The sequence below is a fragment of the Tursiops truncatus genome, chromosome 9 (genome assembly GCF_011762595.2).
Source record: "Tursiops truncatus isolate mTurTru1 chromosome 9, mTurTru1.mat.Y, whole genome shotgun sequence".
NCBI lineage: Eukaryota > Metazoa > Chordata > Mammalia > Artiodactyla > Delphinidae > Tursiops > Tursiops truncatus.
This window is the reverse complement of record NC_047042.1, coordinates 88,085,057-88,109,461: the sequence shown is the minus strand read 5'-3', so window position 1 is coordinate 88,109,461 and position 24,405 is coordinate 88,085,057. Positions and strand designations below refer to the sequence as shown.

The following is a 24,405-nucleotide window of genomic DNA, read 5'->3' as shown; positions in this document are numbered from 1 at the left end:
TGCAGAGCTCCGGCCTTTCCACGTGGATTGGGCACCAGATGTTGTCTCTGAGTAGCCTCCCACCGTGGGCCGTCACCCTGCTGGCGTGCATCCTGGTGTCCATTGTCACAGAGTTTGTGAGCAATCCGGCCACCATCACCATCTTCCTGCCCATCCTGTGCAGCCTGGTGAGTAGAGCAGGGTTCCCAGATATCCAGACCGGCTACCACAGGAACAGACAGGGGCAGTTCCACGGCTGGACTCTCTCTTCTGGTCATTGCCACAGCCTTCACTGATTGGTGTTCAAGCCATAGTTTGATAAATGAAGTCTATTTCAAATAGTAACTGATAAGTAAATAGATAATTAATAACAGCAAGAGTTCTAGAAACCCTTTTCCAAAGGACTAGGCTTAGTTTAGGGGCAGCCCTGAATGGAAACAAGAGTGGACAAGATAACCTTAAAACCCTAGGATTCTAATTCCCCACAATCATCATCAACCTTTCTCTCCTAAGATGAGACCTAACAGGAGGGCGGGAGAAATAGCTACAGAAAATGGAGGCAAAATGCTCCCAGAAGTACTCTCGGCTGCAGAGACCAAAACCACAGCTCTGTCATCAGCGCCTCCACCCAGCTTCTCTGTCCAGGAGATTCTGAGAATTATGAGCAATGCCAGCCTCATTCCACGGTCTCAGAACAATTTGTTATTAATGGAATAGGGGAGGGAGCAACTGCCAGATCTCAGCCTGGCTAAGCAGCCCCAAAGGTAATGCACCAAACAAAATGCTGCCTCTGTCCCATTCTGTGAGGTGGAACCTGTAAAATGAAGGCTCCTTCTCATTGCCAACAAAATAATATCTTCCTGCTCTTTCTAACCCCAAACTCCTCCCAGCCACTCTTTGCTCATTGCTCAGAGGACTCCCTCCAACTTCTCCCTTCCATCACCCTGCCTGTGCGAGCATGGGAATGCACTTAGTTAAAACTTGGCAACATTGAGGGTAAGACCACGGGCTCAAGTCCCATGTAAGGCAATTATCTTACCTAGGAAAAAAAACCTTAATTCTGCACCCCAAGAGAGAGAGAGAGGCCTACTCCAATCAAAGCAGCTTATTCATGAGATTTGTGTTTGAAGAATTTCTCAGCTAAAGAATCAAATTTTAAAACCACTTCCTTAGACGAGCACCAAGAAATGAAACATCCCTTCTGGGAAGTCACTTGGAGCCCATGTTTCCATGGGAAGTGAGTGAGCAGCGGGAACCCATCCAAGTAGCCCAGCACTACATGCTTTTGAGGGTGTGATTTAACTGCCCCCAGCACATGGTGTCCAGCCAAGGTTAGCCAACACCGAGCCATCATTTAAAGCACATTCATGAGAGTAAGCACAGGAAATGCAAGTCTAATCTCAAGGCTAATGCTTCTGTGAATTCTCTCTTCTCCTAGTCCGAAACGCTGCACATAAATCCACTCTACACCCTGATCCCAGTCACCATGTGCATCTCCTTTGCAGTGATGCTGCCAGTGGGAAACCCCCCTAACGCCATCGTCTTCAGCTATGGGCACTGCCAGATTAAAGATATGGTGAGTCGTGGGTGTCCTCTTCCTGCCAGGCCCACCTGCCACGAGGACAGGGCTGACTGGCCGAACGGCCTTCTCCTCAAGTTTATTATTTTGTAAGCGGTGCCCTTGACCTGTCATAGCTCAGTCTGCTGTGGCAGAAAGAATGGTCCTGGTAAAAGGTTTCTGTATGGTCCGTGCGCACCAAGAATAGCAAAAATGTCTTCTTCCCAAAATCCTAATCTGGGAGAAAGTGGGAATGTGGACAGAAAAAGCTGGGACAGACACGGGATGTGACCCAGTTCCAGAAGGTAAGAGCTTGTTCTAGTCTTTGCCTCAGTTTCTTCATTGGACTGTGGGGATATTCACTCAGAGTTGCTGGTTTATTCACAGAAGGTTAAGTCTGAGACATTGCATGAACCTAGGGTGATAAGAACAGGGTCCTTCTATTCAACTCTCTCCCCCAAGCAAGGAACCCCCGAAGCAGCAACTACAAAATGAAGCACTCAGCTCATTTCTTAGTTTTCAGCGAGGCTCACGAAAGACAGCTCTGAGCGTACATTTTGCCGCTGATTTTAGTGTGCAGCACATCCACTCTCCACCCCTCAACCTATGCTCACTGCTATGCTTTTTAATACCCAGGGCTGACGAGGCTGGGAAAGGAGGAAAAAACTAATACAGATGACTGGGCCAGGCTGACTGAAACCCGGCCGCTTCACCCTTGCTGAGGGCCTATTTACTTTTTACTCAAATCCAAACTTGATCTCAGCAGCCCTGTGAATATCAAATGGAGAAAAGGAAGAGCTTCAGGCTGGGAGCAGATATTCAGATCCTTTCTACTTTCAAACTGCTCAGCTGAGTCATCTGTATTACTTCAGGGAAGAGAGGTCACAGCCACCCCTCTGCCCCCCTCAGATCTTACTACACAACCCTGTCTGCCCCTACTGAGCTCTGCCCCAACTCCCCTGTCCCCACGAAGACCACCCCCGCCGCTTCTCCCTGGCCCGCTCCCTCTGCCACGTGCTTCCCCTGATCACCCCTGCCTTCTACCCTGGAATCAAGTGATCAGAGACAGTCTTTTGTTTTTCTTTAACATCTTTATTGGAGTATAATTGCTTTACAATGGTGTGTTAGTTTCTGCTTTATAACAAAGTGAATCAGTTATATATATACATATGTTCCCATATCTCTTCCCTCTTGCGTCTCCCTCCCTCCCACCCTCCCTATCCCACCCCTCTAGGTGGTCACAGAGCACCCAGCTGATCTCCCTGTGCTACGCGGCTGCTTCCCACTAGCTATCTATTTTACGTTTGGTAGTGTATATATGTCCATGCCTCTCTCTTACTTCGTCTCAGCTTACCCTTTCCCCTCCCCATGTCCTCAAGCCCATTCTCTACCGTCTGCATCTTTATTCCTGTCCTGCACCTAGGTTCTTCAGAACCATTTTTTTTTTTAGATTCCATATATATGCGTTAGCATACAGTATTTGTTTTTCTCTTTCTGACTTACTTCACTCTGTATGACGGACTCTAGGTCCATCCACCTCACTACAAATAACTCAATTTCGTTTCTTTTTATGGCTGAGTAATATTCCATTGTATATATGTGCCACATCTTCTTTATCCATTCATCTGTTGATGGACACTTAGGTTGCTTCCATGTCCTGGCTATTGTAAATAGAGCTTCAGTGAACATTGTGGTACATGTCTCTTTTTGAATTACGGTTTTCTCAGGGTATATGCCCAGTAGTGGGATTGCTGGGTCATATAGTTCTATTTTTAGTTTTTTAAGGAACCTCCATACTGTTCCCCATAGCGGCTGTATCAATTTACCTTCCCACTAACAGTGCAAGAGGGTTCCCTTTTCTCCACACCCTCTCTAGCATCTATGGTTTGTAGACTTTTTGATGATGGCCATTCTGACTGGTGTGAGGTGTTACCTCATTGTAGTTTTGATTTGCATTTCTCTAACGATTAGTGATGTTGAGCATCCTTTCATGTGTTTGTTGGCAATCTGTATATCTTCTTTGGAGAAATGTCTATTTAGGTCTTCTGCCCATTTTTGGATTGGGTTGTTTGTTTTTTTGATATTGAGCTGCAAGAGCTGCTTGTATATTTTGGAGATTAATCCTTTGTCAGTTGCTTCGTTTGCAAATATTTTCTCCCATTCTGAGGGTTGTCTTTTGGTCTTGTTTATGGTTTCCTTTGCTCTGCAAAAGCTTTTAAGTTTCAGTAGGTCCCATCTGTTTATGTTTGTTTTTATTTCCATTTCTCTAGGAGGTGGGTCAAAAAGGATCTTGCTGTAATTTATGTCATAGAGTGTTCTGCCTATGTTTTCCTCTAAGAAGAAAGAGTCATTTTTAAAGGCACTGGATGATGAGCAGTGAGCCGGTCCTGGGTTCTATTCCCAGCCTGGGTACCAACTCAAGACTTCAGTTTCCTCACCTGCTAAGTGAGGAGGTTCAAACTAGATGCTCTGTGTGGTCCCTTTCAGCTCTAAAACGGCCTTAATTTAGCTCCTTTAGAACCTGCCTCCTCTCATCTGCTAGGAAAACATGGTTAGTTCTCCAGGCCAAAAGGCCCAGGAGGCCAGGGTGATTAAGTCCAGGCCTTGAGCCAGAAGGCAGAAAGGCACATCTAGTCATTGGCTTAGAACAATTCCCTGGCATTCATTTTTCCCTTGCAACTTTCCCAACTCAGTCCCAGCTAGTGGACTTGTGGTGACACGCTGTATACTTGGTCATCACCTGGTAGGATGCCAGCCATCCTTACTGTACACTTTTCCAAATGGCCCTGGCTCTGCCATCCCTCACGTCCCCCTTCCACCTGGCAGTCTCAATGCCAGGACAGAAATGGAAGGGGTCAGAGCTGTGGAGGTGACATTCCCTCAGGAGAAAGCAGCAAAGGCCCCATGCCAGCCAGGGTGCCTGTGTCACCTTCCTGTGGAAGGGCTGGTGGGAAGGCAGCTGACCTGTTGCCCCAGGTGAACCTAAGGTACACTACTTCCATGAGCTGTTCCTTGGGGGAAAAAAGGTAACAGTCATAGAATACAGGCTCTCCTGTGAGTCGTATGTGTCAGCACATTAAAGGCTCTGAGAGGTTCCTGCTTTACAAGCTCTGTTTAATCTTGATGAACACATTCCCTATGATGTAGCTACAGAACCCTTTTTTTAGTGTAACTTAACATCCCAAGATCTGGTGTTCCAAGTACATGGCTTCTAGGCCTCCATGTAATAGCGAGAGTGCTACAAACACAGAGAAGGTTCTAATGGCCGTCTCCCAGCCCCAAGTCCTCCCTGCTCTCCTGTCCTCAACAGTCCTGTGCCCCCTACAAGGCATCACTAGGGCACCCCAGGCAGTGACTGGAACAAATCGGGGCCAAGCAGGTGGGCTGTGATCACATCGGGGGTGAGGCTCAGGCAGGGGACACAGGTGGGGAGCATCTGGGGATCTGTGCTGCTGCCTGCTCACGGTGACTAGTCTGTGTGTCCTGCTGCTTTGTCTCCTGCAGGTGAAGGCTGGTCTGGGGGTCAATGTCATTGGCCTGGTGATAGTGATGGTGGCCATCAATACATGGGGAATTAGCCTCTTCCACCTGGACACTTTTCCCGCCTGGGCTAAGGTCAGTAACATCACTGATCAGGCCTAACAGAAGTGGGCAAATGGCCCAACCAAAGGAGCTGCCAGCACCCGGCAGAATCTGACCAACAGGCCAAGCAAACCACCAGGAGTGCAAAACCCCCAGCAGAAGATTCCGCCAGCTACCACCTCGAGTGAATTGCAGGGAGCCTTCAACAACCAAATGCACAGGCTCGGATGTTAGTGTCTTCTGCTCTGCCCTCCTTCCTTAGCACCACAGCTCAAGGAAACCTAAAACCATTCTCACTTCCTTGTATCTAGTCTCTCCAATCAGCTCTTTCTGAAGACAGGAAGAAACAAAAGCCTGTCTTTGTTGCCCCTCAGAGGCTAATCCTCACAAACTGACTAGCCTCACTGGGTTTGATGTTATTCTTAATTTCTCGATCCCTTTTAGGAGTAGAAGGAGAAATCCAAATCATCCTACCTATGCACAGAGAGTGACACCAGTGACTTCTCTTTGGGGGAAAATCTCACCTAGAACTTGAGACCTAATGTTGCCTCATTTCTCTCAAGTGTTTCTATCGTAAGTTCTCTCCACAAAAAGGCAGTTCTTAGTAAGTCCTCTTTGTGGCAATCAGTACTCTTTTATCACTACTCTGATTCCTTTTTAAGTGTCTCTCTTCAGTGGCTTCTCTATACCGTGGCACCAAATTCCTGTAAAGAAATAGTCCCCTTCAGGAAGAGGCTGGTGCTGTTCTCTGTCAAAGGAAAAGGAAGTAGAGAAAGAAGACACATTGAGATTAGTGTCTCTCTCTCCACTCATCACTAACCATCAATACCACCGTGCTGGTTAAGTGTCGGGAGGGAGAGAAAACGTTCATACTTGTCTTATAAGGAGGCCGAAACTGTGATTAAGACCATCGCACTATTAATGATATTTGACGGACTTTCTTCTGGAGGTAATGAGTAGTTCGTCCCTGAGAAGACAAGCACAGAAAGGTCCAAACACATCAGTCACTTTCTACAAGTTAATGAGCCTCTTGAGGGGAGGGGAGATGTCTTACGTCTCCTAAAGTCCCCAACAACTTATACAATATAGTAAACTGTACCTGCTCAATAAACGTTTCCTTTGAGAAAAATCACTTTGGAAATCCAGGCCTCCTCCTTCCTCCTGTACTATACACCCTTTCCCCCAAGACAGAGGTCCTTGCTATAGGACTGGATGAAGCTCCCAGGCCCTCCAGTCTTCAGGCATTACACACTTCTGATTTCTACCATCAGTTACTTGCTAAATACACCTTATGGGAAAAGGAGGACCCCATAGTTGCTGCACTTCTTGAACTGATTTTAAGTTACTATTGATAACACGTGCAGTTTTCCCATAATAATTAACCAATAAGTTACTCCCTTAGTTTACCAAGTATCTGTGAGTTACAAAATTCTTTTGTGCCAAACTTGCACCAGGTTTAATCAGGAATATTACTGCTTCTGCCAATTAGCTTAAGCCAAATTATCTGGCCACTTATAAAAGTGAATGAGCCCATATGAAATACCAGTATTAGGTACACTACGTCTGGTTTGACGAAGCCAGATCACTACAGTCACGTGGCTTTAAAATGTTCGGGGAGCGGGGGGGCTTCCCTGGTGGCGCAGTGGTTGAGAGTCCGCCTGCCGATGCAGGGGACACGGGTTCGTGCACCGGTCCGGGAAGATCCTGCATGCCGCGGAGCAGCTGGGCCCGTGAGCCATGGCCGCTGAGCCTGCACGTCCGGAGCCTGTGCTCCGCAACGGGAGAGGCCACAACAGTGAGAGGCCCGCGTACCGCAAAAAAAAAAAAAAACAGTTCAGAAGAGTCAGAATGTCACTCCTAATGTCAGGGTAGCCAAATCCTCGAATGTCTGACCTATTACAGAACTTAGACACCAAGCCTTTAAGTCAGACAATAAGACAAAGGCACAGATAAGATGATTCTGGGAGTATAAATAAGTAAAAAGAGAAAGAAAAGTTGACTTAGAATTAAGTTGACTTAGAATGATTGGCCCCTGTTCAGCTATTTGAGACCCTGACTCACTCCGAAAGGGAAAGCAGTGGAGCCCCCCTGTAGCTGCTGCCAGGTCCGCCAGTCAGCTAAGCAGCCAGCTCAGAAAGGGTGTTTACTTTGGTCTGGTCAGTAGCCTGAACAGCACTGTGTTCTCCCCAGACCACAGATTCAGGCCAAAGAAGATTGCTCGTTCCAGATATGACTAACAAATGGTCAGCTATGACTAACAATTCTTTGTCTTCTAAAATCACTCTGCTGTTGGACAGGAACTACAATAATAGCTGTACTTACTAGTCTTGTCTCTTGCAAATATATTAAATTTGATTTTATCTTCTCATATCACAACTCTACATGGGCAGAAAAGCTATAAGTGATCATCTTATACCAGCTCATTTTATAGATGATGAAACTGAGAAACACTAAGCACAGTTGCATCTTATTCTCGATTATACATCAAGTCTGCTTAAAGTTGTCTCTCAAATTCCTTTAAGTCACCCATGAAGTACAGGGTATACTATCTTTTATGTTAGTATTTACATGAAAAAGACTCACATGCCATCTTAGGAAGTCAAAAATAGCTAGTTTTTCCTCCATTGTCAAAATAGATCCCTGTTTATTTAGCTGAGCCCAAATAAAGCAGGTGGCTTTAGGACCCTGTTTGAAAAATACATCTGAACACTAGAATCACCCTCACGCACTACTGAGATATCCAAACCATTAAAAGAGAGAGGGAACTGACAGCACCCGAGGGCACAGGGAGCCATCCTGGGGCTGTGCTCACAGAATGAATGCCGAGCACGCTGCCCGCACTTTTTACAGGGCACCTTCTGCTTGGCCCAATCCTGTACAGCTGTACAGCTAAGAACCAGGCAACGTCACTGCACTTTTCCTAAGCAGGCGCAGAACTCAGATTTTGCAATGTCCCACCCTGCCCCATGCACTTTCCACGAATCTTCACCGTTGGGTTGTTTCTCTCCCAGTGCCTCAAAACATGCCATCCGCTAGGTCTTCAGTACTTGACTACGTTGCACCCAGATTTAGGAAAGGTATAAACTGAACACTGGAAAATCCAAGTCTCACAGACTCCCTATTAAGATCAGGCAAGGTCTCAATATACTTCCCCTTCATCGCCCTGTTCCTTTCCATAAGGCAAGGCCCTAACAGTCAGTAGGGAAAGAAGAACTCATTCATCTGTGTAAGGCATGGAAATGGTATGTGCAAAGTCCGAGCCGGGAAGCTGAAGAAAAGCCTCATATGCTCCAGTACAGTATATAGTGTTCCTTCAGGAGGAGTAACAGAAAAAGCATTTAAAATGTGAGAGAGCTCCACAGAAAAACAAACATCAGCATAGTACCTAGGGAGTGAATTGCCCAGTGGAAGTGAAAACATGATGCATGTTATATGCTCCATGAACCCGTTAAGTACAGACGACGGGAAAACCCACACATCCCAACTTTTCTCTAGAGTCACACAAATGAAAATTGAGTAAATGATTTAGAAAGAGGGGGCTTCCCTGGTGGCGCAGTGGTTAAGAATCCACCTGCCAATGCAGGGGACACAGGTTCGAGCCCTAGTCCAGGAAGATTTCACATGCCATGGAGCAACTAAGCCCGTGTGCCACAACTACTGAGCCCATGAGCCACAACTACTGAGCCCGCGTGCCACAACTACTGAAGCCCACGCGCCCACGTGCTCAACAAGAGTAGCCACTGCAATGAGAAGCCCATGCACCACAACGAACGGTAGCCCCCGCTCACCACAACTAGAAAAAGCCCGCGCAGCAATGAAGACCCAATGCAGCCATAAATTAATTTTTTTTTTAAAGTTCACTATGAGTTAGAAAGAAGGAAATAAAATTGTCCCTTTAAATCAAAACTGCTTAACTGTATAAAACACTAAATCAGATGAGACATCTAAAGACATCAACTGGTAACTTCAACTCATAAAATACAGTGCCTTTTAACAATTTTAAGTAAGGTTCTTTTGTTTTTTTCTCTCCCTTTGGCTTTTTTTTTTTGTTTGGGAGGGTTACAGTTTAAGAATAAGCTTTCCAGTTCAATGTATTTTTTAGGTTCCCAACATAAACCCTGAAGTCTTATTTTTCACACGTGAGTAACCTTCAGTAGAATTTTATGTAACCCTCTTAAGTCAGGTGTAGCAAAAAGTTTCCTTAAGTCACATCAGCAGTTGTTTTCAAACTTTTTTTAAAAGAAAAGAAGGCATGTCTTGCAATGGTTCTTCCCATCCCTCCACTGCTTTGTAAGGCAAGGGCCTCTACAAAACACCCAGGAAATGTACCTTTCAGTGCCACAATCACTATAACCACACCCCTTAAAAGCCATGATGGTTCTGGGTTCCTCCAACAATATATCTCAGTGAAGATAAACCTGCCTGAGAACTCCGAGCTCCTTTCACTCCTGCAAGAACGTAAAACTAGGAGAGAGGCTCTGAATGGAGACCAGGAAGTCAGCCTGCGTTCACTGTGTAGCAGTTTACACGGTGAAGGTGATTTGCTGGGTGGCTCCCACTGGCAGAAATGATCCTGTCATCGAGGTAAGTGTCACTCCTGAGGGAAGCTCCAAGTCCAAACGAGCTTTGTTTACAATATATAATTATAGAGACCTAATTTTCCAATGTCCAAGTGACCCTCAAAGAAGCCACTCTGGGAGAACACACGCACACAATGCTCCATGGTTGATAACAAGGGATCCCTCTTTGGAAACAGTTTCCCAAGCTTGTAGCATTTTGAATACCCTCAAGGATGGTAAACCTCTAGCCTTCGAGGATTTGGTCGTTCAAGATCAAACCTTGTAAGCCAGGTGGTATGATCAAGGTGCATACTACAGATTTTCATCAACAAAGAGAGTGACCATAGAATAATGACAAGTTTTGCACAGTTCATAAACTGGCTCCAAAAGTGAGTGCAGAAAAACAAAAGTATTCTGACCAAAAGCAACATGTTTGGACTAATATCTACTATTTATTGGACAATTTGCAAAGCACTGTGCTACACATCACATACATTATTTCTACTGTTTCTCATGGAAGCCCTATGAGGTAGGTATTGTATCCACATCTTACAGAGAACACAACAGTTTCAGAAAAATAAGCTGCTTGCCCCTGATCACACTGCAAGGGAGAAGCCAACCATAATATGATCCTAACCTGTCTCACGCACCAGTACAACCTGCAGGGACAAAACTTATCTCCATGTATGAAAGATCCATGTTTCCAAAGAGAAGCAGAATCACTTTATTTTATAATCACATTTAGTATCAGTGGCATCACTGTCTGAAAATAACAGTCTCTAAACCATTCTTTCAGTTTACTAATTCTGCTAAAATGTCTTCAGAAATGGCATCATCAGTGAAGCTGCCCAACAAGCCCTCTGGAACCAAACACCCAGTGAAATGGGCCTTTATTTATATTTAGTGCAAAATACACTTCCAGGACTTTAGCTTGGAGCTATCCCCCTGCACAGATATGTATAATAACATTAGGTTCAAGGTTATCACTGTAATAGCAACAGATAGGAAACAACCTAAATGTTCCTCAGGAGCAGATTAAATAAAATTATGGTATATTCATTCAGTAGAACCTTATGTAGCCAAAAAAAGGAAAGAGTTTCTTTGTTCCTTACCTACTGATATGGAATGACCTCCACTGGGGAAAACACTGTATATAGTTTGTTATCATTTGTATAAAAACCCCCATGTACATGTGTTTGTTCAGGCACAAAATCTTTCGCAAAAGGATACAGGGAACTAGCGAGTGCCTGACTCCAGGGAGAGGAACTAGGAGCTGAGGGACAACGCAGATCACTTTGTACTGACCCAGGGGAAAAGTCAGGTATTTAAACTTTTTTATCAATTAAAAAAAATTATGGACTGATTATACACTTGAAAAATTACAAGAGTAATTTATGGTTGCAGAAAGAAAAACACAAAAAGTCTTCTTATGAGAATCACTATAAAGTTATAATTTAAATACATTTTTTAATGTAAAAAGGCATAAAATTTCCTTTATAGACAACTTCTCATTTATCTACCATGTAATGTCAAATGTGCCTGTAATCCCATAAAATAAGTATGATTCTTATGAGAAAACAGAGCCAGATCAAATGCATCGTTAGGAAAAAACATGCATACTAGACTATGAATTCTACTGAGGACAAAGGCCATTACTTTAAATACTTTTCAATTCCCCAGTTCCTGACAGGGTTCTCAAAACAGAGTTTCTTGGTTAATGAATAGCAAATTGATTTATTGGTTAAATTAGCAACTATGGAGCTTCCTGACAACAACATAAAATTAGTGGATAACTCACCAGAAACTGGCTTCTAGATTTTCATTTTAATTACTATTTTGAAACAACATAATTTAGTACCAAAGGTTTAAACACCCAATATAATTTCTAGACTGTGAAATCAGCATTATTTATATCTCATCAGCTATACAAAACTCATCAATTTTTCTTTTGAAAACGGTAGTAGAAATCCCAAAGAATAAGGGAGAGACTACTAATTAAAGGTTACGTTTACTAATCTAGCACCACAATTCCATTCTCAGGACCTCCCAAGTGGCTGGAAGGAGGAAGGGAAGAAGTGAGGATGTTGGAAAAGTAAGGGCTGTTCTTAACTTGTGGCCCCATTTGTGCTGTAAGGCAATGCAGGGTCTAGCAAAGAAGAAAACTGCTGAGGCTGGAGATGAAAACAAAAGCTTTTGGTTCAGATGGTAAAGGAGGCCCTCAAGAACAGTAGAATCAGTTTATCCAGGAGGCAGTGCTGGAGTTGGCCTCATGAACTAGGGGGTTTCTTCTTGGCATCCACGTCCTTTTTAATTTCTTCAAGTTTTTTAGCCAGGTTTGGTATCTTTAAAGAGAAAAGAGATTATTATCATTTCCCAGCTACCTAATCAATATTTTTTCATTTCTCTTCCTCTAAAGATAAATGGATTTTTTACTTTTCCTCTAAAAGAAACCTGCTCAACAGTGGTCTTTCTTAGCCTCATAACTGCCTAAGAAGGATACCAAAAGATGTAAGTTAAAGTAGGCTCCCTCCCCAAAAGCCAGAACCTGACTTCTACTTTATATACCCACTTAGCCCCTCAATCCAGTGCCAAGTAAAAGTTGTACATATAAACAATAAATGTGACATAAATTAACAAGCACCTGCCTAGAAAACCACATGACTCAAGTGAAGGTTGACAAAGGGAATTCCCTTTATCACACTAAAAGCTTCACTATAAAACAAATCAAAAGTTAATATCATATTTCCCTTCCTTATCTCTTTAAAATAAGCATTACCTTTTAGGATCCCCATTCATGGGCATTTGTGTCACCTGATTTTCAACTTCCCCATCTGTAAAGTGAAGCTAATACAACTCTCTACTTCACAAAACGCTGTTCTCCTTAAATGTGTTGCACTATATGAATCCACCTCCAAATTACTCAGTCATCTCTACTACTGGGTAGGGTGCTGAAAAGATTATCCAATTTAAGTATCACTTGATTTTCCATAGAACTGTAAGAATCTAACAGTGTTACTCTATGCTAACAAACCCAGCTCAGGATCACCATGAGACCACCTAAACTGATGGGATTTTTGCACTCCTATGGTGACAGGTGCTTCTGTGAGTTCTGTTATTTTTTCAAACAATGGAAAGTCTTTCTACAAAATTCAGGACTTTTTCCTCAGACCTATGGACCTTGTTTGCTGAAGGCATACCTTACTTCAGCAAACACAAGTCACTATGTATTAGTTACGTGAAATGAAGGAAGACGTGAATATGTTCACTTACGTCATAGTTCTGAGCCAGATACATTCCCACCACGTTGCCAAGAGTAAATCCAAGCTGTAAGGATAGAACAGGAAGAGTCACACTGGAGACGGAGCTCTGTGCCATCCAATACCACACCAGACTACATGGATAATATTCTCCTAAGGAGCGCAGGACAGTTATAAGACCCCGATGTCCAGGCTAGGGCCATGCATAGCATGAAATTCACATCTTTCTTCTACAAAATAAACACAGAAATATCCTCCCAAAAGGTTAAAGAGTATACGAAAGAATATACGGTAGCACTGAACACATCGACCTTATAAATATTTGGCTGTAAGTTCTAGAAACTCAAGCCAAAATTCCGATTTTTGTTGTTAAAAGCCAGTTTATTTATTTTTATTTTTTTGGTTTTGAGATTTTTTATTTCTTGCTACATCAAGTAAAAAGTATTCAATTTTAAAAAGCATTCGGCTAAATCGTAGGATCTTAGAAAATGAAGGGACCTTCACAGTTCAATCTCTTCATATTTCAAGAGGCACCTGAGGCCTAGGACATGGCCATTCATAACAGGAGCACAGGACAACCTAAATTAGATTCACACTCAAACACTAAAATATACAGTGAGATAAAGCAGGAAGCTGACATGCAACTGAGACAGCACATGGTTTAGCACTCTGCCCTGGATGGAGTCTAATGGGCAGGGCACTTAAGACCTGCAGAGAACACAGGTCCCCTAACCATCTCTTAGTCAGTGACAAGAGAGACAGGCACGATTTTTAGAGAACTGTTTATCCCACTGGGTGACTCTTCCTGAACAAAATCTGTTTCATGAAAATTTAAAGCACTCCCTTCACACCAAAAGAGTTTCAAAGTTCCTTAAGATTGGAGTTTTAATGATGATCTATAATTTCCTGGGTTTTTTCCCCCAATAATAAAAAATCTCCAACTGTACACCTAACTTCTAATGTTATAAATGTGAACTGGCATCTGATTTTTTTTATCATTTTCTTTAATCAGTGTCACTCCTATTCAATACACAGCAGAGGTTAACAGAGAAAAACAAAGCGCAGCACTTAACACTAATGGTCATATGTGGTGTGGTCGAATCGTCTTCAAGTTGGAGAACAGAGAACAAGTTGGAGAACTTCAGAACACAGCTGGATCCTTAATAAGTTTTAAGCTTACTAAGCTTTAAACACCAAAAGCATAATTTAAATAGGTTTGTTGTAAGTTAAGAAGCATAAAAGAGGCTATCAAGTCTAACCATAGACCATCTTCTGATCATTTGATTAATCAAACATATCTTGTGAATATTTTTACCAATGTGCACCAAGAAGCAAAATGATTTTTTTCACTCCTATGGGTTGAAACCAGGCAGTCAGAGGTTTTCCAAATCCAGAAAGAGTATTAAATTTGCTTAAAAGAAGAGGGGAAGGGCTTCCCTGGTGGCGCAGTGGTTGAGAGTCCGCCTGCCAATGCAGGGGACACGGGTTCATGCCCCGGTCCCGGAAGATCCCACATGCCGTGGAGCGGCTGGGCCCATGAGCCGTGGCCACTGAGCCTGCGTGTCCGGAGCCTGTGCTCCGCAACGGGAGAGGCCACAGCAGTGAGAGGCCCACGTACCGCAAAAAAAAAAAAAAGAAGAAGAAGAAGAGGGGAAAAAAATCATCTAAGAATGTTAGCTCTAACACCAAACAGAAAGAACAGAGGGTTGAAAAATTTCAAGAAAAATAAATTAGAGTTCTGGTTCTACCACTGTCTAGCTGTGTACCTTTAGGCATGACACTTAACCTCCTTGGCGCTTTGCTGATCTGAGTTTCCTGATTTCTAAAACATTATACCAACAATGCTCCTTCTAGCTCCAGCATTCTAGGATTCTTGGTTCTTACCACGTGTGTCTCAAAATAAATATGGCACATCTAATGTGTCTTCATTTTGGCAATTTCACGAGGCATCAGGGCACATGAAAAAAATAGCAGTTATTTTAAAACACAAAACAAAAATCATGGGTCTCTAGACAAGTCATATCCAATTCCAGTTTCAGAATATTGCTAGGTCTACCAATGGGATATTGTAAAATTACATAAACAACATGAGAGAAATGTGAGGAAAATGCATGACACCAGAAAAGCATTTATATGTTGTTCATGGGATACTCAATAGACAAGTTTAGACAGGTAAAAAATTTTAATCTGAATAAATAAAGGATCTCAAAAAATAAAATCTAAATCTGAGGAACAGAGACTCATTAGTCTGAGAAGTTAGACTGGAGCCAGAGTATAAAACGTCTCGAATGAGTCTGAAACCTCTCTGCAGGCCAAGACCTGGAAGCCTCCTCAGTGGTCCATCCAGATGGCTGGACGCTATCACCATGGTCTTCCTCCACATCACAGGGTCCCCCCATAGTACTCCCTGCAGACAAGATAGTGCAGAAGGAAGGGAAATGCCTTCTTCCCAAGCTCAACACTAAATACATCACTATTACGTCCTCTCTGCCATCATTTTGAAACTTTAGGAATACGTAGCTTCTTCTCACAAACATATTGGGGACAATAAATGGTAAAACACCAGAAGTTTGGGGACTGAGGAGTGACATGAGCGAAGTAATGTAAAGGACAAACAGGTGAGAAGAAATCTGAAAAAAAATCCTCCCAAATACATCTGGCCTCCAAAGGTTTTGATTGAAGGATTACAGTCCCTTATACCCTGAAAATCAATTTCATATCCAGCCGTGTGAAAAGATTATAAAATGGTCTCTATCTTAAAGAATTTATAGGATGTATAGAAAGAAAAGCTACATATAAGTAAAATAGTTATATAACAACAGAAAGCAGCACCCAGCACAGGATCTTGAATGTAATAGATGCATGAAAAACCAGAACTGAGTCATGAATTAAGTAACAAAATGAGTGATACAGAAGTGATTCTTTTAAGAAACCATACCTGAAAGAGATCGGTGTACCTCAACTTGTTATTAAAGGCTCTAAAGATGCTGAGGAAGTGTTAAAATTTAAACTGGAAAGGGACGTGACTGTGGAGAATCAAGGTACAAGATAGGAATGACAATGTAATGACCTGAATAAAAGAAATAGGCCCAATTAGAAAAGCGGATTTGAACTAAAAACTGGAGAGAAACTACTAGTACAGAGAGCTGGATAGGGCTAGCTGATGGACTTCAAAAAACAAGCAATGGAGTTTAGTTCATTTACAAAACGGTGGGGAGCCACTGACTGCTCTTTACCAGCAGCAACGTGATGAAAGCCCTGCTTTGCAAGCACTCACCTGACAGCTGTTCCCAAAAAAGGCTGAAAAAATACAGATTAGAGAAGGCACACGGGAGAGCAAGCAAACACGAATGAATTGTTTTTCTTCTTTAAAATCAATGAAGATCAATGGAATAGAATAAAGCGTCCAGGAATAAACCCTTACATTTATGGTCATGTGATTTTCAACAAGGGTGCTAAGACATCCAATGGGGAAAGAATGCTGGGACAACTGGATATCCACATGCAAAAGAATTAAGTTGGACCCCTACTTTACATCATAAACAAAACTTAACTCAAAATGGATCAAAGATCTAAATGTAAGACTTAAAACTGTAAATCTCTTAGGAGAAAACATACGAGTAAATCTTCATGATCTTGGGGTAGGCGATGGTTTCTTAGATATGACACCAAAAGCACAAGTAACAAAAGAAAAAATAGATAAATTTGATTTTATCAAAATTTAAAACATTTGTGTTTCAAAGAATACCAACAAGAGGGCTTCCCTGGTGGCGCAGTGGTTGGGAGTCCGCCTGCCGATGCAGGGGACACGGGTTCATGCCCCGGTCTGGGAAGATCCCACATGCTGTGGAGCGGCTGGGCCCGTGAGCCATGGCCGCTCAGCCTGTGCGTCCGGAGCCTGTGCTCTGCAATGGGAGAGGCCACAACAGTGAGAGGCCCGCGTACCACAAAGAAAAAAAAAAGAATACCAACAAGAAAGTGAAGAGAACCCACAGAATGAAATAAATATGTGCAAATCATATATCTGATAAGGGACTTGTACCCAGAATACATAAGGAATTCTTATGAGTGAATGATAAAAAGACAACCCAATTTTAAAACAGGCAAAGGATTTGAACAGACACTTCTCCAAAGAAGAGATACAAATAAACGGCCAACAAACACATGAAATCATCATTAGTCATTAGTCATTAAGGAAATGCAGATCAAAACCACAATGAGGTCTCATCGCACCCACTAGGGCGACTTAAATCCAAAAGATGTATAAGTGTTGGCAAGGATATGGAGAACCTTCATACATTGCTGGTGGGAATGTAAAATGATGTAGCCACTTTGGAAAAGTCTTGCAAATCCTCAAAAAGCTGTGCACAGAATTACCATCTGACGCAGCAATTCCACTTTAGGGTATATAACCAAGAAAACTGAAACATGTACCTACACAAAAACTACATGAATATTCATAGCAAGATTATTCATAATAGCCAAAAGGTGGAAACAACCCAAATGTCCATCAACTGGTGAATGAATTAACAAAATGTGGCATATTCACACAATGTAATAATAATCAACCATAAAAAGGAATGAAGTCCTGATTCATGCTACAACATGGATAAACCTTGAAAACATTATGCCAAGTGAGAGGCAGTCAGAAAAGACCACGTATTGTATGATTTAACTTAAAGGAAATGTCCAGAATAGGCAAATCCAGAGAGACACAAAATAAATTAGTGGTTGTCCAGGGTTAGGTGTGAGAGGAATGAGAAATGAATGCTAATGGTATGGAGTTTCTTTGTGGGGGGCAATAAAATATTAGATATAAAAATTAGATAGTGGTGATGCTTGCACAACTCTGTGAACATATTGAAAAAACACTAAATCCTACTAAATCCACTAAATCCTTAAATGGGTGAATTGTATGATGTGTGAACTAACTGTATCTCAAAACTATTAAAAAAAAAAAAACAGTAAGATTTGGGACCTCCAGGGCTTCCCTGGTGGTGCAGTGGTTGAGAATCTGCCTGCCAATACAGGGGACACGGGTTCGAGCCTTGGTCTGGGAAGATCCCACATGCCGCGGAGCAACTAAGCCCGTGCACCACAGCTACTGAGCCTGTGCTCTAAAGCCTGCGAGCCACAACTACTGAGCCCATGTGCCATATCTACTGAGCCCACGTGCCACAACTACTGAAGTCCGCGTGCCTAGAGCCCATGCTCCGCAACAAGAGAAGCCACTGCAATGAGAAGCCCGTGCACCACAACAAAGAGCAGACCCCGCTCGCTGCAACTACAGAAAGCCCACGCGCAGCAACAAAGACCCAACACAGCCAAAAATAAAATTATAAATTTATTTTTAAAAAAATGTCCATGTGTGTTACAATGTGTAAGAATATTGGAAAGCACTGAGATGCAGTATCCAAAAGCCGAGGGAGGAGGGATTAAAGAGGTGATTAAGAGTACCAGGTGCTGCTGCTCTGAGAGATAAGAAAAGCAATACATTACCCCAGTAACAGTACAACAGGCAGTGTACACAAGCCACGAGCAGTGCCCATCATATCAGGTTTCCCTTTAAAAGCTTCAAAAGTTTCCTTACACCAAACTGGCTAAACCATGCTGCAATTAAGGAAGCTACTGCAGTACAAGCAAGGGGAAAGACGCAGCAGGACCACAGGAGCAAGTTTCGATATAGGGATGATGGGCAAATATTTTAATCCAAGGAGAAATGAACAATATCTGAGTCCTTACTGTCATTGTTTCAAGTACTTTAATGTATTAACTCATTTTTAATCATCACAATAAAACCATGAAGTAGGCTCCCATTTTCAGATGTGGAAACTGAAGCATAAAGAATTTAAATAACTTGCCCAAGTTCCCACTGCTTAAAAATGATAATTCAAAGGCAGGAGTCTGATTCTGGAATCTGACCTCTTAAGCACTAGGACATGATGGCTGGTCACAGGTTAAAAGCTCGAGGAGATCTCAGGGATCATCTACATCAACCCCATTGTTTTATAGATGAAATGGCTGAGAGCAAGGAGAAAGATTTGCCCAAGTTCAAATGAGCTGGTGAATCATTTGACAGAGTTAGAATCAAGGTAAAGTTATGCTATTACTTCTTTCAACAAATGCAATGAGGAGGTGGGAGAACATCCGTGTTACTTCTGAACTAGGAATTTAATGAATGGCTTCGGCATCTCTCCTTATATGCTGAGAATTCTGAATTTGCATATCAGTCACATCCATATTCATACACAGCAATAGTTTATTTCAAAACCAAATAAAGTCACTCTGCAAAGGTACCTAGAAAGTTAAGTGTAAATGAATCCATGTGCTTCCTCCCAGTTATCAATGAGCTACGGCTGTACAGGAGACTCAATTACATCATCTCACACTTTGGGGCTGACACTGTTTTTAACCTGAGTGTTTCCTACAACCATATGGCAGTAATTATTTCTATTGACTCCTAAGCTAATACCCAGTTAGGACACTGGAGAAACTTCCAGAAGCAGAGGTGTAGCCATGTCTTGTTTAGGCAGTTTATGTCAAGGATACTCTCTTTCCGGCCTAGAGATTGAAAAATTAATTACCATCTCAAAAAGGACAGAGGGGCACTTTTTCTTCTTTAATCTCTTTCATAAAGAACGTAACATTTGGGAAAGTATCTCATCCCAAGAGCACTCAATTTCCATCGGCCACCTGGAAGGTATTACAATACCTGCCTCTTATCAGAATCAGAATTTAAACATCCAGTTTTGAAGGCACGAAAACCTGGAAGAAAGACTTTCACCTGGAAGTCTGGCAAGTCCTCCTGAAACCTTCAACCAGGCAATCTTTGAAACACATGGGGCTTTGCCAGAAAACCCGCTTTTAACTGAAAGACCCATGAAAAATAATTTGTTTACTCATGGTAACAGTCGTTTTACCCTAGAGTGAGCATTTTGGAAAAATTATTTGTACACCAGGGCCTGACTCAGGCCAGCAACCAGCCATCCTCCGTCTGGAAGCTATAAAAGGTCTGATGAGCGCTCCCCAGGCCTCTAATTCTGGCGGTTTACTCCTTTAGAGTTTATTCCTGGCCCTCCTACGTTTTCAAAGACGCCAACCAGCAGGGCTCTAAGTCGACGGGATATGTGTCTACGTCAGGGGGTGGCAGTGCAGAAAAAGTCATTAAGGACCCCGGGAGCCTTAACTCGAGGAATACACAAAGCACGCGGGCACGTCACAGAAGAGCTTTGAAAACGCACGCTCTGACCCCTGAGAAGTTTTAGGGACTTGAAGGGAGGCAGAAAAATGCCGGCCAAAGGATTTGGGTGAGGCAGAAACAAAACCCCGCAGCCCACCCCGCCAGGCAACTAGCAGGCGCGGGGGGCAGTGGGACCCGACGGACCCACGCCCAGGGCTCCCAACTCGCTCCTCGGCAGCTCCACTCACCAGGAACTGGAGCATAATGTCGGCAAGGAAGACTCGTAGGTCAGCTACAGCTCCGTGGGCCGTCCGAGAGTGCCTCCTCCGGCGCGACAGGCGGAGCCCGCGGCCGACTTCCGGTTCACGCCCCGCCCCGCCCCTTTGGCACCCTCCGCCTCGCATCAGCCGGAAGCGGCTTCTGGCGTCCCCTGGCGGAGCTCCTCGGGATCACCTCCTGAACTGACCGCCCGGCGCGAGCGTGCGGGGCCGGCTAGGAGCAAGTCCCAAGCCCCAAGCCGGGCTTGCATTAGCTTTGAACATTCAGATTCCAGGGCCCAGTCCTCAAATCCCGTTTCTGTAAAGCTGGGTCGGGGCCCAGGAATCTATATTATTAACCGGCATCGCCACACTTATGATGCACAGCCAGTCTTAGAACTCCCTGACCTAGAAGGATCACAGGAGGCGGTGGTTCCCATCCCCACGTGCAAAGCGAATCACCTGTGGAGCTTTTGCGATATACTCCACTGGGGCCCCACGCAGAGTTGTATTTTTCAAAAGCTCCACAGATAATGCTGTGTAACCTGCGTTGAGGATCTGTGATAGAGGTTAAGTAGTAAGATGGAGGCCTTTGGAGTCTGGCACAGCTGGGTTCGATTCATGACTGCCGTGCACTTCCTGGGGCAGCCAGAAACGAGTTACTTAACCTCCCTGAAGTTTGCTTTTCTTCAGTGTAAATGGGGCTAGCACCAGCTCCCTTGCTGAATTGTAGGGGGATCAAATGAGACAAGGTAAGGGATCCATAAATGCTTGTCATGTGTCAGGTGTGGACAGTGAGCTCTGGAAGACCTCTTCCTGGCCTCTCTGCACACAGAGATGCCACCTCCTACTCCTGGTCTTCGAATCCCTCTACAACCTCCATCAACACACACACTTACAAAGTAAGACCACCGTCTTCTCTTTGCTCTCAGCCTTTTGAATTCACCCTTATCTGCTATATTAAGTAGAACTCTGGTTTCAAATAGTAAAAACAAAATCATATTATCTTAAACCAAATGAGAGTGTATTATACAGTAGACGACAAGGAGGAATAGGAAAGCTATTAGGAATTAAGCAGCATTTTCTCTCCATTTCTGCCCTTCTCCATACATCTGTCTCATTGTTCTCTCTCTTTGCTTTACGTTTTTTTTCTGCTTTCCAGAATATGGCCACTGTTACTTAAATTTACTCATTAAATGGTCCATCCAATAGAAAGACTGGATCACTCTTTCATTACTATTTTCAAATACCTGGGAAAGGAATGATGATTGGTGTCAGTTGCTTTCCAATCAATTGTAACTAGAACAGACAGGGTCTCTTTGAACTGAAGTGGCTGCCAAGAGGAAGGAGATGCTGGTAGATGGCTGTAACACACTCTACTTTCCAATATGTCTAGGTTAAACCTTGAGTCAGTCAAGTCTTGACCAGGGCTTCTCAAAATTAATGTGCATTCAGATAACCTGGGGATCTTGTTAAACTGCAGATTCTAATTCAACATATCTGAATTGGGTCCTGAGAGTCGGTATTTCTACTAAGCTCCTAAGAGATGCTGCTACTAGTGGTCTGTGAACCATGCTTTGAGTTACAAGACACCAGACTATAAGCTACATGAGGGTGAGGACTTTATTTGGTTCACAACTCCATTCCTAGTGCCCAGAAAGTGAACACAATATTTATTGAAATTCCTTGTATAAAACCTTGTCTCCTTCTTACAGATAAAGCCTTAAATGAAGTCTGGCTTTTCCCCTAAGACCTTTTCAAAGGCTCTCTCTCCATAACCCCAAATAACCACGAGGCATGGAAAAGGCAGGATTCTTTGACTACTTTCAGGTTATTACTTAAATGTTCTCATATTTTAAAAACCTCCTTTAAAATTCATGTCTTCCCTCTACCCCTTCACAGTGCCTTAACTTATTGACTTCCTTAGGCAGTCCCCCCATTCACTGAAGGTTTGGCATCTAACAGCCTTCCATTCAGTCCCAAGCTATCATCATCATGGGTGACTTCAAAGGCCATGAACATTTGTATGTTCAAAGAATCCTTACCTCTAATGACTTTGATCCTCACACCACTTCAGCAATCCACCATCATGTTCATAACCCACACTTTGTCACCTCCTGGACCTGCTCCACCTGTGAAGTATTACATTCCAAAATCCTACCTTCTATCCTATCAACTCTTTGACCTTAGCCAGATGTCCAGTCTCTCAGCTGTTCCATAGTCTCACAAGCTATGAGCTTCCTCCTGGCTTCACCCTTTTCTATCTGGTCTAAACCCCCAAGAGATCAGAACTTCAGTCAAGGACCATTAGCCTCAAATTTCATATCCATTGCCATTCTGTGATACCTGCATTTCAAAATTTTAATTCTTGATCAGTCTGCCTTTTTCAGTTCCATTCTGAGCATCAAACGTATAACGTGGATCATTCAACAAATGATATTGATCTAATGAGGTTCACTGTTATTTTTCCACCTGGAAAGAATAATGTTGGGTTCCTACTTCACACTTTACACATAAGTTACAGATAAATAACAACCTAAACAAAACAAAGCAAAACAAAAAAAATATTAATATCACTAAAAAGGGAGAAATTCTTTTATAATTTCCAAATTTGAAGGTTTTTCACATGACCCACATGGTACAAAACCCAGAAGCCATAAAAGAAAAGACTGATAAAATCAACTACATACAAATAAAAAATTTTCTGTATGGCAGAAAGGAAGAGAGAAAGAGAAAGAAAGAAAAACATTATTTGTAAAATAAGTGACAAGGCCTAATTTTCTTTATGTAAAGAGCTCCCACAATTCATTGAGACCAACAATCCAATAAAATGTGGTCAAAGGATATGAACAGCTCATAGAAAAGGAAATACAAATGGCTCAAACATATGGAAAGATACTCAGTGACATTCACACTAAGAGAAATGTAAATTACTACCATAATGAGGTGTCATTTTCCTCCTGATTAGCAAAAATCAAAAAGCTTGATTATACACTGTATTGGAAAAAGTAGGGAAACAGGCATAGCCATACAGTACTAATAGGGATACAAATTTTTGTTGTTGGTGGGTTTTTTTTTGGCTGCGTTGGGTCTTTGTTGCTGCGCGTGAGCTTTCTCTAGTTGCGGCAAGCGGGGGCTACTCTTCGTTGCGGTGTGTGGGCTTCTCATTGTGGTGGTTTCTCTTGTTGCACAGCACGGGTTCTAGGTGCGTGGGCTTCAGTAGTTGTGGCTTGCAGGCTCCAGAGCACAGGCTCAGCAGTTGTGGTGCACGGGCTTAGCTGTCCCGCAGCATGTGGGATCTTCCAGGACCAGGGCTCAAACCCGTGTCCCCTTCATTGTAGGCGGATTCTTAACCACTGAAGTACCAGGGAAGTCCGGAAACAAATTGTTAAAAACTTCTGTGGAGGACAATTTGGCCAAAACTATCAGAAGTGTAAATGAGCATATCCTTTATCTCAGCAATCGCATGAACTTGTGTATATTCAAAAACATTCATCGTGGCAAAAAAAAAAAAAAAAAAAGAAATGTTAATAAGTGAGTAAATCATGCTATATACATACATTGAAATACTGTGTGTATATGTGTGTTTGTGAGAGAGACAGAAAGAAAGGGAGAGGCTTTATATGTGTTGATATAGAAGGATCTTCAGTATAAGTGGAAAAAAGCAAAGTGTTAGTATGGCAAATAGCAAAAGAAGAAAGAAAGAAAGAAAAACATCATTTGCACCTATGACAAGGGACTAGTTCCTTTATATAAAGAACTCCTACATATCTGAGGCATATGACAGAGGCAATATTACCGATCGGTGAGAAAGCACGGGCTATTCAATGAATCATAAAAAGAAAACTGATTATCCACATGGGAAAAAAGTAAGTAAAGTAAAATTAGATCATGGACATCCACATGCAAAAAATGAATCTAGACACAGACCCTTCACCAAAATTAATCAAAATGGATCATAGACCTAAATATATAACACAAAACTATAAAACTCCTAGAAGATAACATAGGAGAAAACCTAGATAATCTTAGG

General features: G+C 42.8%; 2 protein-coding genes across 2 annotated transcripts in view; one reads left to right on the top strand and one right to left on the bottom strand.

Annotated features, from left to right (window-relative positions):
• SLC13A4 (solute carrier family 13 member 4) overlaps positions 1-6,298 on the top strand; it is a 40,058-nt gene extending 33,760 nt beyond the window's left edge. Inside the window, exons 14-16 of the mRNA XM_033863325.2 lie at positions 6-167; positions 1,418-1,555; positions 5,042-6,298. Coding sequence (XP_033719216.1) covers positions 6-167; positions 1,418-1,555; positions 5,042-5,179 — 438 coding nt within the window. The 3' untranslated portion in view covers positions 5,180-6,298. The remainder of the gene's footprint in view (positions 1-5; positions 168-1,417; positions 1,556-5,041) is intronic.
• Positions 6,299-11,667: 5,369 nt separating this feature from the next.
• On the bottom strand, positions 11,668-20,491 carry STMP1 (short transmembrane mitochondrial protein 1). The gene is made up of 3 exons (XM_019951029.3): positions 20,364-20,491; positions 12,949-13,002; positions 11,668-12,020 (listed from the first exon to the last, which is right to left on the bottom strand). The coding sequence occupies exons 1-3, from the start codon at positions 20,376-20,378 to the stop codon at positions 11,946-11,948; spliced, it is 144 nt and encodes a 47-aa protein (XP_019806588.1). The 5' UTR covers positions 20,379-20,491; the 3' UTR covers positions 11,668-11,945.
• Between the last annotated feature and the right edge of the window lie 3,914 nt (positions 20,492-24,405).

Coding starts and splice junctions, on each gene's coding strand:
- STMP1 (XM_019951029.3), bottom strand. Junction 12,021..12,948: donor ATCTGGCTCAGAACTATGAC/GTAAGTGAACAT, acceptor TTCTCTTTAAAG/ATACCAAACCTGGCTAAAAA.